Genomic DNA, 18066 nt, shown 5'->3' on the forward strand with positions numbered 1-18066 from the left:
TCTGTGTGCAGTTCTTTTGTGTGTTGTATGATTTCCTTCCTTTCCACAGCGGTCACTGGGAGCTGTTCCCTACTCAGATTGCTGAGCTGCCTCCACTTTCAGAGTCCTGCAGGATGAAACAATGGCCAAAGAATGGGCAGATCTCTTCTTAACCTTCACTTTTTTTTTTTTTTTTTTTCACTCAGCTTTACTGAGCTTTCCCCTTTGGTCACGTCCTGTTGGACAGTTTGCAGCTCAAACTGTATTTAGGACTGGGTAGTTTTTAAGAACAAATATATGAAATATCTGTCTTGCTGATATTGGTTTTCCAGCTTTCAGAAAGCTTGACATTTTCCCTTAGCAAGGACTTAACAGAATTAAACTAAGTATTCTGCAAGCAAGAGGAGTATTTCTATTTCCACAAAGCCAATTCATGGCCCTTTGCTACTGAGAGCAACTGCTGCTGCTTCCTTCCCCTCATTTAATAGGGTCTAGGTACAAACCTGAAGATAATCTAAAAATATTCTTCTTCATCTTATGGCAGCTGTTGCCAGGTAAATGTGGTGGGACTTCCTAATGCTGTGAGTCATGGGCACCAAAGTGCTGTTTTCAGGCAGGAAGAACTGAGGTGTGTGAGGGCAGAAGCAGGAGGAGGGCTGCCTGCTGCAGCACAGGCTGAGCAGCACTGCCTGAGCCCTGTGCTGGCAAGGCACTCAGCAAAGCAGTCAGTTTCTCCTGGTGGCAGTGCATTGGCATTTTCCTATTTGTTTCATGTTGATTTACAGGGGCAGGAGTTCTGTCTGCACCAGTAGAGCAGCTGCGGTTTGTCAGGAGCATCAGTGACTTGTGTTCAACCACTGCTGCTCCTCCACAAATGTAAATCCAGTGGTGGCCATTCGGTGAGCTACAGCTGGGCAGTGAGCGCTAAACAGAAAAACACTCACCCATCCTTGTGCCTTCTCTTACTGCATGATGTCAAAATAACGCACAGGTGCAGCCAGAAGCTGCTCGTGTTTCCTCTGCTTTCTCTGCAGAAACGTCTGTCATACAGTGCAGTACCCCACAGCACTATTATTTGGCACTTGCTTCACAGAAATTGCCTGATGCTGCATCTCCAGCCATTCACTTTCACAGCAGTGTAAACTATCAGAAGGCTTAAGAGAAAAGAAGAAAAAGGACGCTCCCTCCCCAGCACAAAGAAGCCTGTCACTGCATTATCTTTTCTGAAATGCTAATGAAGCACAGGAGCAGCTGGAATGCAGGGGCTGGGGGAGCCCCAAAAAGAAATGGAAGGTTGGTCCCATCCTTGTCAACCTAGCTCCCATTTGCAGTGCAGCTGATATAGCAGCTTGCTAATTACTGGGACGCACGGAAAGTCACATCATGTCTGATGTGGAATTTGCCTGTTATCAGCGGTGGGGCTCACAGTCATGGCAGAGAAATGGCAGGGGAGGAGAGGAGAAAAACATGATTTTTGTTGGTTTTTTTTACCACTTGCTTGCACTGGTGCGCATCAGAAAAGTAACTTTGATGGAAGCAGTGCTCAAGGATGCCATGATGCACCTTTCCTAATGGCTCCTAAATAAAAAGAAGTACTTAGCACTGCTCGCCAGTTCTATAAAACATATGTAACGTTTCAGTTTGAAAATAAATCCCTGTCATGCTCTTTCCTCAAGCTTTTATTATTTAATCGTAAGTGAGATGTGTCAGGAAAATCAATACCACATTGACATACATTCCAGGTTCTAAGAACTTTTTTCTTCAACGTCCAAAAATTCCATTATTCCAAAGAGATGTAAAAATGTCTCCTATCTTTTTTCAGTGGTTCTGCTCCGCTAACTTGTTCAGTATTTTAAAGAGAATATTTATAATTTCTTCATTTGTCATTGGTGGTGTAAGAAAAATAAATTCAAAGCTATTTAAACAGGAAGAAGTTAAAATTTCTACTCTGTTTTCACGGAATTACAGAATGTTTTAGGTTGAAAGCAACCATATAGTTCCAAACCCTGTGCTCCAGACAGGGTTGCCAACCACCAAATCAGACACTACATTGATTGTTGAGGATCCCATCCAACTTGGCCTTCAACGCCTCCAGGGATGGGACACCCACAATTCCTCTGGGCAGCCTATTCCAGCAGCTCACCACCCTCTTACTGAACAATTTCCCCTGACATCTAACATAAATCTCCCCTCTTTTAGTTTAAAAACGTTCCCACTGGTCTTATCACTGTCTACTAGTGTGAAAAGTTTATTTCCCCTCCTGTTTATAAGCTTTTAAATATTGAAAGGCCGCAGCGAGGTCTCCCTGCAGGCTTCTCCAGGTTTTTCCTCCTCTCCTCCTCCCCATTTCCTTTTAAGTTCAGCAATATATATTTCTTTCATTTAAAATATATTTTTTCTGATGCGCCTGTTTTGGCTCGATTTTTAACTGAAACTGTTAAACGAAACAGGTTACCAGTTTCATTACAGAAGAACTGTTTGGAACACTTCTTCCGAGATATGTATCCTATTGTATGTGTAAAACCTTGATCCCTACACAGCCGTTAGCTGATTTTTCTCTCAGTAAAAGTCCTTCGATCCTGCTCTTTTTCTATTAAGTAATAATGCTACCTGCTACTGGAAATTTAGTTTCGGACACGCAGAATGTAATTAAGGAACTTTACATAGGGAGGTCTATGAAAAAAAAAAAAAAGGTAGATTAGTATTTCACATATTTTCCTTTTAAGAATGTATTTTTTAACAGACAATAGCAGGATTCTGAAAGAATGTCTTTCTCCATTTTAAAGACTTGTGAATTTCAGCAGGAAATCAAGCTGGATTCTGAGTAACACTAGCAAGCTGCTAATGTGTGGGATGTGTGTCTGGAACTACCTGGGCAAACTGTAAAGAAGAAGATGGGAATAAAGGAAAGGTTCATCTGGAATCTGTGGGATTTCAACCTTTATAAGTTTTCTTTTGTAGAACTCACTAAAAAAAAAAAAAGAAAGTTTAAATATTCTTTATTAATGGCAGCGGCTCAAGTGAAAACTAAAACTATGATGTAAGAGCTGCAGGATCAGGCTCCCAGGGCCTCTTCTTCCCTCAAAATGTTTGTGTTCTGGGAGAGGATTAAGTAGTTTTAGAACACTAGTATAATGTAATCAATGTACTTAAGTATGATGTATATCTGATGTGTTTATAACATCCTCTTGTTGCGTTTACTCTTTGTAGAGAATGAGGTACAATCTGATTTTAGGGAACTCACTGTTTCTTTTCCCACTTGGGCTCTTATAGGGCCCAACTGACAACACCTGGATTGGAGAGGAAAAAAAAAATACCACTCATGGGTACAGGCAGAGGTCTGAGCTAAGAAATCTGCTGAAAACCCAGGTGTTACAGTGGATGCCATACTAAGTGAGAGCCAGCACCATGCTCACCTCATGAACAAGGCAGACCATACACTTGGTGCTGGATTTCCGTGTCCAAGTTTGGGGCCTCTCCTTTCAGAATGGTTGCTGATAAACTAGTGTGGATCCAGAGGAGAGCTGCCAAGATAACAGCGCATAAGAGAGAAGGAAGGAGCTGGGCTGGTTCAGTCCACACCTGCTAGTGAGAAGCTTATCAGCAGCGTGCATACACAGTAGTGTAAGATGGTCTATTCCAAGGCTGTACCAAGCAAATTTTTTGTTTGTTTGTTTGCTAAAACATTAAAAAGAGCAACAAAATCATAAAACCAATGGGAGGTTCAACCTTCTTGTTGTAAAACTAATGCATTGTCTGGTTCAGTGGCAGTGGCTGCCAATCTTAGTGAGTTCTCAAGGTGTTCATCAGAGATTTTTGATGAAATTTTACTTTCCCTGTGCTTCATTCTTGGGAAAATTTGCTAAGAAATGTACATACTGCCAAAAGCAATTGTATTAATAAAACATGACTGTGAAGCAAAGGTTATTTCTCTCTTGTCAGAGAGGGTTTATAAAGGTCTGGTAAAGAGACACAATCAGATCGCTGAATGGAATATCTGAATGTAAATCTATACATTCCATTTGAAAACTTGTAGGTGTATTTATGTCAACAGAAAGTCAAACACAACTGCAGCAAAATGGCACGGGGCAGGGGGTGAGCACAGGCTGAGCTAGGGGCCTTCTGTATGCTTGTCCAAAGTCAGCCCTTAGTGTCATGAGGTGGTGTATTTAGCAACCCAAAACAGAACTCAAGCTGTCTGCACATCTTTGGATTAAGATTGGACCAAGAAATGGCTGGGATGGTACTCAAGAAATAAGTTAACTCCCATCCTGGAAGCAGCAGCTACACACACGTGTCCACCAACACGGCCCATTTCTCCAGCCAAACAGCACTGATGAGGAATATGGGGTTTGTGGCATTGCTCCCTCCATTCTCCAAGTAACAGAGCTTCACAGCTCAACACTGATGTGCTATGGTCCTACAAGAAGCACTTCTGCTATGTGATGTGGAGGCTCGTACCAGTTAACTCTCATGGAAGTTAAAAATAAACCAAAGAACAGGGATTGTCCAGGTGGTGCAGAGCATGAGCCAGCACCTGGAAACTCAAATGAAAACAAAACCAAAAGTGAGACCAGGCCTGTGGCCATGTCTAAGAAATTGTGTTTGGTCATCCTTCAGGAGGAAATGTGATGACTGTGCACCTGGAGCCACAAGCTCTTGCCACTGCTTATGCCATGCTGCAGTCCCACAGGAGGAAGGCAAGCAGAGACCAGCTGCCATTCAAAGCCTTTGCAGTGCTTCACTGAGGCAGACTGCTACAGCAGCCCCAGGCTTCACCAACAAGCCTCAGGATGGCATATTCCCTGCTCAGCCTCCAGCACACCCATGGCTCTCCTCACTTGAAGCACTTCCCACACCAGCACAACTTGCCAGGTGTAATGAGTTACCAGTGATGCCTATTCTTTGGGGGATGCTTCACTGGAGGTTTTCCTGCCAACAGGGACTAGCCACCCTCCCACCAGGGCCAAAGCAACACGCTTGCCACCCAGCCTCTGTTGGCAGAGGGAAAAGAAACCAGAGAATGCCACAGAAAAACTAGTGTATAAAGCTGCATGCCACAAAGGATTCCACAGTTGTGAAGAACGAACATTGCCTCTTTGCCTCTGTCCTCCTTTGTGCACATGAGATCACAATTTCAACTCTACTCATTAACATAAAGAACTTCAAACATACACCTCGGTAAAGAGCAAAGAAGATGATCAGAGGTACAGCACCATCTAAACTTACTTTAATAAAATCACAGAATCATAGAATCACAAGGTTGGAAAGGACCTACAAGATCATCTAGTCCAAGTGTCCTCCCATCACCATTGCTACCACAAGCTACTAAACCAGATCTGCATCTGCTACAAAGAATCCTCTCCTATGAAGAAAGGAGCTAGGTTTGTTCAGTCTGGAGAAGGCTCTGGGGAGATCTCACTGCAGCCTTCCAGTAATGAAAGGGAGCTTATATGCAGGAGGGGATAGATAGACTGGCTTTCTACATGAGCCAGATTGCGACTGGACAAGGGGAAGTGGTTTGGAACTAAAAGAGGGGAAATTTAGGTTTGATGTTAGGAAGTTTTTTACTCAGAGGGTGGTGAGGCACTGGGACAGGTTGCCTGGAGATGTTGTGGGTACACCATCCCTGGAGGTGGTTCAAGGCCAGGTTGGATCAGATCTTGGGCAACCTAATCTAGTGGCTGGCAACCCTGCCCACAGCAGAGGGGTTGGAAGTAGGTTGTCTTTAAGCTCCCTTCCTATTTTGTGATTCTATGAAAAAAAAAAAAAAAAAAAGCCTGTCCAAGTTTTACAAGCAATAAAAGCCTGAGACTGTAGAAATACTAAGAAATTCCATCCTCCAGACCACCAACCCAGCTTTGAAAAACATGAATACTTGAATCCTTTCATACTGGGGATAAGACCTTGACCAAATTTACTTCCCTCCCTTCCCTTCCCTTCCCTTCCCTTCCCTTCCCTTCCCTTCCCTTCCCTTCCCTTCCCTTCCCTTCCCTTCCCTTCCCTTCCCTTCCCTTCCCTTCCCTTCCCTTCCCTTCCCTTCCCTTCCCTTCCCTTCCCTTCCCTTCCCTTCCCTTCCCTTCCCTTTCCTTTCCTTTCTTTCTTCCTCACACTTTTTTTTTTTTTTTTTTTTTGCACATCAGATGAAGGAACTGTTCTTAAACACAAGTTCCAAAGAGTTATCTATTTGTCCTAGAGAGGAGAGCATTTCACAGACATGTCACCCAGAGGTGACAGCTCTACTTTGTACTCTTTGTGGTAGCAGCAAGACCAGAATCAAAAGTATTATTTATCAGTGACAAAATTACCATCAATTTCAAAGGGAGCAAACTTGGAAATGTGCTCCCATTCCCTCTTAGTGTTACTGTTCTCTAATTTAATGAAGAAAACTCTATGTATTTCAGTATTTCTAACCACTTAGTCTAGGGACACAAGCACAAGTCATTCTGAGATAATAGCACTTGCCTCTCACCACTGATATTCAGGTCATCAGCTGTTTCATTCAATCTCACTGCTTGGCAAAACAAGTGTAGCCAGGATGTAGCTCACATAGGCAGAGTCCAGGTTCTGGCCAAGAAACAATCAGCTCAAGGTCCTTCATTTTCAAATGCACCACTTAAAGCACTGAATCCCCATTCTTAGGGCACTTGGCAAAGTTTCTTCCATGACCCAATGAACATCGGTGTCCCAGCCACTCAGCGACTCCTCTAACAGAGCTTCTATGGTGTGCATCAGAACTGAGTTTTACAAGAAAACCATAAGCAAAAAAGATAGTGGTTACCATTTCTGGCAAAAGACTGCCCTACCTTTTCTATATTTACCCTCTTTCTCCGTAATTTTCCCTAAATGAAGACATTTCTTCCATTTCAGGAGAATGCACATCAGTCGGGTTGCACAAGGAACTGCTACCGGTCGTCTGCCACAATGTAATTATAACTATGGGTCAAACAAACAATAAATAAAGAGAAAGAGATACAGGTTTTAAATATAGATTTCCATTAAAAGCATTACAAAGACAACTTCTCATTTTAAAGACAAAGAAAAAATCCACTTCTACTGCAAAAAAAGAAAAAAAAAATCACCCCTTCGCAAGGAAATTTAATGAGGAAAGGTGCAAGGAAGGGAGAGAGGACATGGAAAGCTAGCAAATGTTCAAAGGGGCAGACGCCCACCATCCTGGGTGTTTTGCAATGGCACCTTCTTCTCCCAGAGTCAGGTCAGAGAGCCACAGAGTCCTCATGTGGAGGATTTCACCACCTGCTCATATGGAGGAGGTGGTGTGTTGCAGTAGGAAGGTGGAGGAGGGTAAACTGGGTTTCCTTGTGGGGAATTGGGCTGGACATGGAAAGCCATTGCCATGGGATTCATCACAGGTCCGCCTGGGTCTGTGTAGTATGGCACTCCAGGTTGCTGTGACCCTGAAATAACAGGAGAGAGAAGGCATTAACAACAGCAGCAGCAGGTAGAAGTCACATTCTTCCAGGGCTGGAGAAAGTGTGCCTGTGCTTTTCACACTCAGAGAAGTCTTCTCCAAATGTTCATAGGAGTAAGGACAGGAAACTAAATTCCTCCCATCCCAACACAGGACTACCTCACTTACTGAGATTTCACCAAAACATTTCAGTTTTGCATGCCGTAGAAATAACTTAGTGAAACAAAGGGCACTAATGTCCCAACCAAACACCAGTTGAAACAAAGCCCTGCTCTGTTCTCCAGGCAGAAGAACTGTTGCAATACAGAAAGGAGAGACTTGAGATTCCAGATGGACTGCAGCTCCTGACTGAGGTGGAAAGTCTTCTCAGACAAAAAGGACATCACAGAGTGCTCTGTAGCATACTGTATTTTCCTGTACATCAGAATACATCTCAAACAGAACATTTCCCTTTAAGGAAGAATATGGCTACAGAGAAAACTGGACTGAATGAGTTCTTTGCCTCAGTCTTCACTGGCAGCCACGATTCCAGTATTTCTCACGTCCCTGAGCCCTGCATCCCTAAACCTCTAGGTGGGGACCAGGGTGGTAAATCCCCCCCCCCACTGTAAGGGCAGAGCAAGTCTGAGGTCTGAGACTCAATGTGTACAAGTCTATGGGGCCGGATGGCGTGCATCTCAGGGTTCTGAAGGACCTGGCTGAGGTGGTTGCCGAGCCGCTCTCCATCATATTTGAGAAGTCGTGGCTGTCTGGTGTGGTCCCAGATGACTGGAGGAACGGTCACGTCACTCCCATTTACAAGAAAGGGAGCAAGGAGGACCCCAGGAACTACAGGCCGGTGAGTCTCAACTCTGTGCCTGGGAAGATGATGGAACAGATCATCCTGGATGACATGCTTGATCACATGAGGAAAGGGCGTGTGATCCGTGACAGCCAGCACGGCTTCACCAGAGGAAGGTCATGCTTGACCAATCTGGTGGCCTTCTATGATGGAGTGACGGCATCGGTGGACAAGGGAAAGGCGACCGATGTCATTTACCTGGACTTGAGCAAGGCCTTTGACATGGTCCCCCACCACATCCTTCTCTCCAAACTGGAGGGATGTGGTTTTGATGGGCGGACCACTCGATGGATAAGAAACTGGTTGAAAGGCCGCAGACAGAGGGTGGTCATCAATGGCTCCATGTCCAGGTGGAGGCTGGTAACGAGCGGCGTCTCCCACGGATCTGTCTTGGGACCGGTGCTCTTTAACATCTTTATCAATGACATCGATGATGGAATCGAGTGCACCCTCAGCAAGTTTGCTGACGACACCAAGCTGAGTGGTGCGGTCAACATGGTTAAAGGAAGGGATGCCATTCAGAGGGACCTCGGCAGGCTGGAAAGGTGGGCCCAGGGAATCTAATGAGGTTCAACACAGCAAAGTGCAAAGTTTTGCACTTGGGACGGAGGAATCCCAGGCATTTATATAGACTGGAAGGAGCGATCCTCGAGAGCAGCCCTGCAGAGAAGGACCTGGCGGTCCTGGTGGATGAAAAACCTAACATGAACCAGAAGTGTGCTCTTGCAGCACAAAATGCAAATGCTATCCTGGGCTCCATCAGAAGAGGGGTGGCCAGCAGGGACAGGGAGGTGAATGTCTCCCTCTACTCTGCATTTGTGAAGCCCCATCTGGAGTGCTGTGTCCAGGTCTGGAGCCCCCAGTACAAGAAAGACAGGGAGCTGTTGGAGAGGGTCCACAGGAGAGCCACAGAGATGAACAGGGGACTGGAGCACCTCCCCTATGAAGACAGGCTGAGGGAGCTGGGCTTGTTCTGCCTGGAGAAAAGAAGGCTGCGAGGTGACCTCATTGCAGCATTTCAATACCTAAAGGGAGCCTACAAACAGGAGGGGAATCAACTCTTTGAAAGGGTAGGTAACAGCACGACAAGGGGAAATGGTTTTAAGTTGATGGATGGAAGATTTAGGTTGGATGTCAGGGGGAAGTTCTTCACAGAGAGAGTGGTGAGGTGCTGGAACAGCTGCCCAGACAGGCTGTGGATGCCCTGTCCCTAGAGGTGTTCAAGGCCAGGTTGGATGGGGCCCTGGGCAGCCTGGTCTAGTATTAAATGTGGATGTTCATGACCCTGCCTGTGGCAGGGGAGTTGGAGATTCATGATCCTTGAGGTCCCTTTTAACCCTGGCCATTCTGTAATTCTGTAAACATGTACAAAGCAAAAATCTAGGTTGAAGTCAATTATTGCTGGCTAACAAAGCGGGACAAGATTGTTCAGCACAGATTAAATGTACGAAATGACAGTGGAGCCTGCAGGGTCAAGGAACGGAAACATAAAATCAGGACAGAAATTTCCTTAATTATGACGTGAGGAGTAACAGAGAGTGCTGAGGAGGAACAAAACACACACCACAACAGGCGGTAGAAGGCCACTAAGCACTATTTCAGCAACTAAAGTCTCAGAGTCTCTGTATCTCAGTATGTTCATTATTTTCCTTTTCTTTCTTCTTGTATCTTTAAATAAGACAGGACTGAAAAAAAATTATGGCTGAGCAACAGGCTTTCTTGTTTTTGTGACAAAATCTTTCCTATAATGAAACAGCCTCTAAGGGATTTCCAAGTCAATCATTCATTTCCATCACTGACTCTAGGATCCAGTACTACCACAGAAGGAATTTAGACATCTCAAAGCTGTAGGCATCCTTCAGTACTTCAAGCATTCAAGAAGGACCTACGCACTGCACCCCTGCAGCCAAAAACACACCCTTACAAGATTAAGATCAGATGGACTGAATGATAACATAATTCACATGGATGAAAACAATCACAGAGCTATACGTATATGGCTCAGGAGTTTTGTTTGGACACACACGAGCAAAAAGGATGGAAAGCAGATCAGGAACAAGGCTATTTCCTTCTTAACAACAGCTTTTCTTCCTTTGCCATGGAAGTGAGAATCCTTTGTCCAGCTTCACTTGCACTAGCACACAGCTGCAGGAGAGCAGGGAGAAATGGGAAAGGAAAGGTAGCTCCCTGCACTCTGTTTTTAGAAAAACTGGCATTTTTGTTAAGCAGCACTTCCATTGCATTTCTGCACTCACAGCTGCTCCTCAGAATACATAAATTCAACAAGGAAGCCATGAACGCTATAAGCATTACTTCATAAACCCTTACAGTAGCAGCTCACAATAGAGAAATCTAGAAGTTGCAGAATTTAGGAAAGGCAGAACATAAAGCAAGGAACAGGAGGGAGACCAACTTTTCACATGGAAAAATAGTACAGGACAAGGGGGAATGTTTTTAAGTTAAAAGAAGGGAAATTTAAGCTTGATGTTAGAAGGAAGTGGTAAGGCAGAGGGTGGTAAGGCTCTGGGACAGGTTGCCCAGAGAAGCTGTGGATGCCCGATCCTTGAAGGTCTTCAAGGCCAGTTGGATCAGATCTTGGGCAACCTAATCTAGTGACTGACAACCCTGCCCACAGCAGAGGGGCTGGAAGTGGGTGTAAGGTCCCTTCCAATTCAAACCATTCTGTGATTCCATGAATGTGGAAAACACCCAGGATTGCTGAGAGACTGACAAAATTTCAGCTGAACAAGTAGAAGAAAAATTGGTAGGCTCAGCTCAGATGCCAAAGCTTTTAGAAACAGTAAGAAAAACTTAGTTTGGAAATAGATGGAGCATGCAGTTTACCAAATGACTTGTGCTTATTTTATACTTGCCCCCAAGTTGTGTTCCACAAGATGTTACGAAAAACTAAAATGATGTTCTGAAATTAAATCTGATTCACCAATCCAGCCAATGACACTCCTTGTTTACTTAATCTTGGAGCTATTTTTCAGGCTAAAGAATATCCTCTAGTTAGTTCGGCTCTCCCCAGCCCTCCACTGCTGACAAATACTCTCTGGAGTCATGTGTGGAATGAAAAAAAACAAAAGCTGAATGGATGCTGCAGGACCCTTAGGATTAAGGAAAAAAAAAAAAAAAAGAAACAACTTGGGATTATTTTTTTTTATAAAAGAGTGAGTGGAGTCTTAGTTTGTGTCTGTAACATTTTTATTCACTTAGACCTGTGACAGAGAGGGAGAAATGCATGTCCATGAGCACATGCTTAAGAACGCTCTCTTAAGAGCATTCCATAAACAGCATTCCAAAGTCTGTACTCTGCATGCAGGTGTCCAACTGCAAGCATGATGGAGCAGAGAGCCTGAATGCTCCAATCTCTGTACCACGCTTGTCATGGCTCACTGGAATGGTTTTAAGACAGTTTTCTGTAGAGGCTGTCTAGTATGGCATGGAGATGTAATGGTTTAGAAAACAATTCTTTAAAGAAAAGTATGAAGCACCAAATTTTCAGAGATCTCTCCTCTTCAAAGAAAAATATTGCCTTTTACTTACACTTCCAAGGTAGTGTAAAACTAAAACAAATTGCCAGTTCCAAAAACTTGTCAGAAAAGGTAGTTACCCTCTGGCTTCAGCACTCTTTAACCCATCTTGTGACAAAATGACAGCCCAGGAGGAGAAATGTCAGTATACCAACTTTGCCTGCCTATGTGTGTTTTCATAGACAAATGCTAGCAGAGGCTTGTGCCATCAGGAGCGTGGTTATAAACATCTCATTTTGGCCTTCCTGGGGTGGGGAAAAGACAAACACCCAATTGTCCACTCAGATATGATCCCAGTGCCTCATGCTCCCCCAAGGTGCCAACATCTTCTCCTTACAGGCGAGTCTTATTTTGCAGAATTCTCCCAAGTGGGACTCTCTAACAGCCTAAGTCTAAGAAATGAGAAACTTAGAAACAGTATTGCCAGAGAAGTCATCACTATGTGGATCCTCCTGATGCTCACAGACATGGTGGACCAGCAATCAGACTAACAAAGGATGAAGGGCAACTGTATCACAGAAAAAACAGTACAGAACATGGAAGACAAATGGAAGAACAATATTTGGCTTTTCTTCACCTCTGTCAAATTTCACCAATTGTATTTAATGATATTTAAAGCTCTTTTTATCAAATTCCTCACATGGAGGAGATATCACTGTTGATTTTGGGTATTTATCATTTCATCTACACTGCAAAGTGAGCATTTATTATCCTCCTTCCATTAACGGGGACACTGCTGTAAAGATTCTAGGAACCACAACAGAAGAGAACTTAAAGTCCTGCTATTCTGGGTCTCATACATACTGTTATGCACTGCTGCTGAACGGTATCATTTGGAAGGCAGAACTTCATTCATCACAGGAGGTGAATGAGTGGTTCAGTGCAGGGCAATTCCTATTCAAAACCCCCCAGTTCTCAAATACAAACACCCTCCCCCCAAAAAACATACTTTTTCAATACCTTGGCAGATGTAAGAAATTAGTGAAATTTGTTTAATGAATGTTTTCTGACCTGATGCAGTATTGACTGGTTGTCTGGTGTAAGACACATTAAAAGTAGGTTCTTCTACAAGTGGAGGAGGGTACATCCGTCTTCGAATAAAGAAACCTGCTCCACAACAGAACAAAACTCCCATCATCAAAAGGAACCTAGGCAAAGAGAAGAAGGAGGTCAAAACCCACCTGCATTCAGGGAGCTCTCAAACTGAGACTGTTCAACAACGGAGTACCATCTATCAGCCAACAATCTATGACTTTTATCAGGGTTTCTTAAATCACAAAATCATGGAATCATTTAGGTTGGATGAGTTGTCTATGTCATTTGAATAGCTATATCTTGAGTTACTTATGGACATACTGTGGACATTTCTTGTGATTTGTATTATTGTTCAATATTTTCTGGCTTATAAAACACAAATCTGAAACTGAAGTGCCCTTGAACTTTTGGAAAGTTCAGTTTCTTATCTGACTTATGCCACTGGATTGTGAAACTGAAATGCTAGGCCCATAGAGTTTCAAGCTGCATACCCTAGACCCAAGTCTAGCTCTTAGAGCATCTAGGTTAGTCAGTAGGTTTAGGGGGACTGGTTGTACAAAGAGGTATGCTAATTCTGCTCATAAGAATACTCTTAGATGTTAATAAGGCTAACTGAAACAGGCTGCCCAGGGATGTGGTGGAAGCCCTGTCCCTGGTGACATTCAAGGCCAGGCTGGAAGAGGCTCTGAGCAGCCTGATCAAGTTGTAGATGTCCCTGTTCGCTGCAGGGGAGTTGGATGAGATTACCTTTAAGAGTCCCTTCCAACTCTAAAGATTCTATGATTCTATGCTCTTAAATGAGGTGATTTTGACTCCCATGGGAAATATGGCAGCTGACATTTAAGCTCAAGCAGAAGCATTCAACAGTGAAAATGACAGAATCACAGAATCATCATATTTTGCTTTGCACTTCCTAGCCAAGATATGTATTTTTAAGGAAAGGCCATCATTTTGCTTCAGTTCTTGTCAGCTTCTTTTCCAACCTGACTAAAGCCTCCTAATGATTGCCGTGCTCAGATGCCCTGGCATATGCAGCAAGAGCACATCAGGAGATCTTCTTAGAAGTACTTTTGAACAGCAACTTTTTCTGAATCTGAGTACTTATCAGACAGTAGTGACTGACGCAAGCTCCAGTAAACCTAAGTGTTTTTTCTGACTTTAATGGCCACATCATTTCCTTTCTTTTCAAGGCCATATTCTGTGGCCTTGAAGCTAGGGAGGCTATGATAACTGTGCACTTTTGGAAGGGTTGGAGGCAAGAAAAGGATTTTATTATTCTTTTTCTCTCCTTAAGTTGGCCAGAGGCAAGCCTACACACCATGCTTATCTCCTCCAGTGCACTCCCAGGTGCCTGAGAGGAACCACAGCGCTGAACAACACTAAGACACATTTTATGACAGGATCAATTTTTTTCTTTTTTCTGCAGTGGACACAAGAGCAGAATGAGGTCCTATTTCCCTGAGCCAAAATTAATACATGTCTTTTTGGCAGTGTTCCTGCAAAGGATTTGTTCTGTACAGGAAAACAGATTTACAATTTTACTCTACGAATACAGATGCACACAACTCCTCAATTATATCCATAAGGATTGTACTCTGAAATCCCACAGCCAGCTTTGGGAGATCTCTATATTATATCAGGCTTCTGTTCGTCAGTTGTTACTCATTTCAATTTTTAAGGATTTTTTTAAAGCAGTCTTCAAATTATACATTAAAAAATGCCTAAAATCAAGTTTTCTAGGAGAGCTTTTGCTTCCTCTCTACTGTAATGGGAAGGTTTTATTCAAGTGCTTTAAGAAGTTCCTCTCTAAAAGAATTTACCTTATTTTTTTGTTATGCATATAAAATTTATTAGTTTAAGGTTTATCCAGATTACTGAGCTGCTGGTTTCGCAAGCTCAAACTTTTCTGCCTTCTTCTCCCTTGTCATCTCCAGGGACATTCTCATTTTAGCTGAAACCTCAATACAGAGAGCTGTCATGACATGTTCAAGACATGAAGCATGGAGACTGTCTTAAACCCCGTATGAATGTACAGCTCTCCTTATGCAATCTTCTTAAAAGATTTTTAAATTTAGTTCCCATCAAAAATGGACAAATGCTGCCATCCGATAGTAGCTGGGATGCGTGTAAGGATAAATGTGAGACCACTGCCTGTATAGACCAACATGACGCAGAAATGGGAAGAGCCAACCTGAAACAAGTATCCTCCTTTTCCAGTGTTTTCTCATTCCTCATCAGAGAAATACTTCTTTTTTACTGTTTAAGGTATTACAAAATCATGAGGATCTTATAACTGAAAAAAAGGAGTCCTTTCATTTCTGCGTACACATTACTGCATACTTGTATCTATTTTACTTCAAATCACTAGGGCTGGTGATACCCTGATTCTGGTCCTACAAGCAAGACAAGAACAGGACACTGGCAACATTACAATCTGGAATTTAGTTGCGGCCTACCAAAAATACCATAGTCGCTGGATAGAGAGGGCTCTTACACAGCATCTCGAACCACAGCAGTCCTCGTAGGAGCGACATCTGCACAGGAATAGAGAGAGAAGGTGGTTGTTGCTCACAATAGAATAAACAGCACCAGAGTAGGGAAGGGAATATAAATTCAAATAACATTTCCAGCAAATTCAGAGCGTAAACATGCACAGGAGTCTACAACACAGATGCTGCTAGCCCAGCCCCAGAGGCTTACAACTCTGCCCTGAGCCTGGGAGGCAAAATCTGCAGCTTCTGTCTGCTGGCACAGAGCACAGCTGTGCTCTGCCTAAGGACAGGCACCACTGTCTATTGAAGGCTGTGAAGGAGCCAACATCTAGCCCCAGCCTGATCTACTCTGATGCACACAAACTGCACCCTGACAATGTCCCTGGAGCTGCCCCTGGTCTAGGAAGTTGCAGGAACAAGAAAGAATCAGATTCAGCTATCACTTTGCACTTAAACCTGTACCATGGTCTTTACACCTCTATTTTCATACACTCACTTGCTGAGTCTGTCAACCTGTGTCAGATCTCTGAGCTACCACTGGGAACAAGGTCAAACTGAACCGAGTGGAAGCAAACTACATTTGGCCAACTGGATAAAGGTTGTGATTCACATCCACACAACTATGGACACAATTCAGAAGCTTCCTACCTTATTGAAACTGCCTTTCCACATGTTTCTTTTAAAGCCAACTCAAAACAACTGAATTTAGCATTTAATTACATGTAACAGGACAAACTACAAGGACAAGTGCTGCAGACATCAAACATGAACCGTTTGGGGTTTTATTCACTGCAAAAAACAAGAGTTGCAAGGTAAAAACTGCCAGACCCCTCATTCTCCACAAAGGGGCAGCTTCCCAGCACAGAAAACACCAAGTGCAGAAAAACTCCAAGTGCACCATTACAGACAATTTTAAGGGCAATTTTTGCTTTCCAGAAGTTACAGCAAACAGCAACTGCCAGCAACCCCCATTACTTCAGTAGACTTTCCTACAACACTGCATTGGGAAATAGTATTTCATGGAGAACGGAACGGCTTTGAAAACATTGTAGCACCAATCTTATAGCAAACACAAGGTATAACTTCTTTCCAACAAAAGCCAGCACATGGGTTAACTGCAACCTCTGAACAATTTCTACAGAAAGTGCCATTTCTACAAGGAAACATGCTACATGTGCAGCAGTATAAAGGACAGAGGTAATGCAGAAACCACGTGACAGTCTTAGGTGAAAATATTCAGAGTTAGCAAATCACACACCAAAAGGAAAGAGGTGTGTACCACAACTAGATCAATCTTTATAACAAGTGTTATACTTCTGAATGTTTTGTATGTTAATTAAGCATCTGGCTTCAGATAAGTTGCTCAACTAGATAATTGTGCTTCCATATTTGTAAGCAAAGCTAAAAAAAAAACCAAAAACAACTGGCTAATTGTATGGCTAATTACATGTTTACATGCTCAATTAATGTGCCTCCACTCACAATATTCACCAAGTCACACAGGCTTCAGCCTGCAATGGGGGCAGGGGAAGATGCACTATGAACACACAATCATCATTTTGCAAGGGAAAGAAGTGTGCACTCTTCCAGTGACAAGCAGACAGGATTTCTTGTAATAAGCCCAAGGATCTGATACTCTGATCGGCCTGCCAAGTCTGCTTGTGTACTCAGACGCACCGTTTGGGATGTGAGCCAACTAGCTGCCAAAGCCAGAAGAGAAAATACCCACTTTGCTGAGCCTGAACACTCTCCAGTCTCCAACATCTCTTCTTTAAAGCTTGCCTTGATTCTAACAGCGGCTGAAATATCACAGAACTACCAGCAAGACTTAGCAAGTCAGCATTAACTTTGGGTCTTATCAGAACCAAGAAATTAAGCACTGTTCCACACTTCCTCCCAATGGATCAACCCAAAAGGAGCTTTCAAAACCAGTCATAAATACATTAACAGGACCAGGCTGCTTACCAAATTGCCATGCTGATGCAGCATATGTCAGAAAAACAGAGAGGAAATAAGAGGCTGTAAATCCAGCAGAAATAGTGGACCAAGTGTGCTAGTAAATAAAAACACTTCTGACCAATTCTTGTTGCTATGCATTTTAGAAGAGCAATTCATATTTAGATTTGTGAGAGACAGGGAGCGAGTTTCTCTGCATCGCTAAGGGAGTACCTTCTTGCAACCTTCCTTGAGTCAACTGAGGCCAGAAAACAGAAGGATCTGGGTGTGAGTATTCTGTAGCTGTGCCTCCATGTGCAGAGTGCATGCAACTGGGACAGGGAGCAAGTGGATGCTGCACTGTACAACTTGAAAGCCCCAGTATAATTTTGCAGATCAAGCCTCAGGAACCTGGCTTTATTAGTCTCCAACTAAAATCCAGAGTCTCCCAAGACTACACACATTCCTCCCTGATCCTTATCTTGCTTATTTTGCATCTGTTTTCTCTAGAGCAAGAAGGGATGAGAAAAGGCTATTTTAAAATCTGTAATTATGGTCATTCCAATAAACAAAATTAAAAAAAAAAAAAAAAAAAAAAAAAAAAAAGCATCTGTATGATTCAATGTAGCACCTGAATTTACTTTTTTTTTTTTTTTTAAACTCTAAGGTTCTTAGGTTACAAGTCAGCACCATTTTTAAAGTCTTGGTGCCTTAATTTTTCTTCCTGCAAAAGAAAAGTACCAGCTAGAAGACATAAAGTCTCAACTGCTGAATGTTTATGAAGCTCCTAAGACCACTGAATGGCAAACAAGCAGA

General features: G+C 43.1%; 1 protein-coding gene across 3 annotated transcripts in view; it reads right to left on the bottom strand.

Moving 5' to 3' along the window:
* Positions 1 to 6115: 6115 nt before the first annotated feature.
* Positions 6116 to 18066, bottom strand: part of VOPP1 (VOPP1 WW domain binding protein) — a 65662-nt gene continuing 53711 nt past the window's right edge. The window contains exons 4-6 of one of the 3 annotated variants that reach the window (XM_090142187.1): positions 15289 to 15357; positions 12800 to 12936; positions 6116 to 7397 (exon numbers count right to left, since the gene is read on the bottom strand). In XM_090142187.1, the coding sequence (XP_089998313.1) occupies positions 7216 to 7397; positions 12800 to 12936; positions 15289 to 15357 (388 nt within the window). In that variant the 3' untranslated portion in view covers positions 6116 to 7215. Of the gene's footprint in view, positions 7398 to 12799; positions 12937 to 15279; positions 15358 to 18066 lie in introns of all 3 variants that reach the window. The other 2 variants (XM_090142189.1, XM_031599377.2) reach the window with 2 other exon arrangements.

The sequence above is a fragment of the Phasianus colchicus genome, chromosome 6 (genome assembly GCF_987193195.1).
Source record: "Phasianus colchicus chromosome 6, bPhaCol1.hap1.1, whole genome shotgun sequence".
NCBI lineage: Eukaryota > Metazoa > Chordata > Aves > Galliformes > Phasianidae > Phasianus > Phasianus colchicus.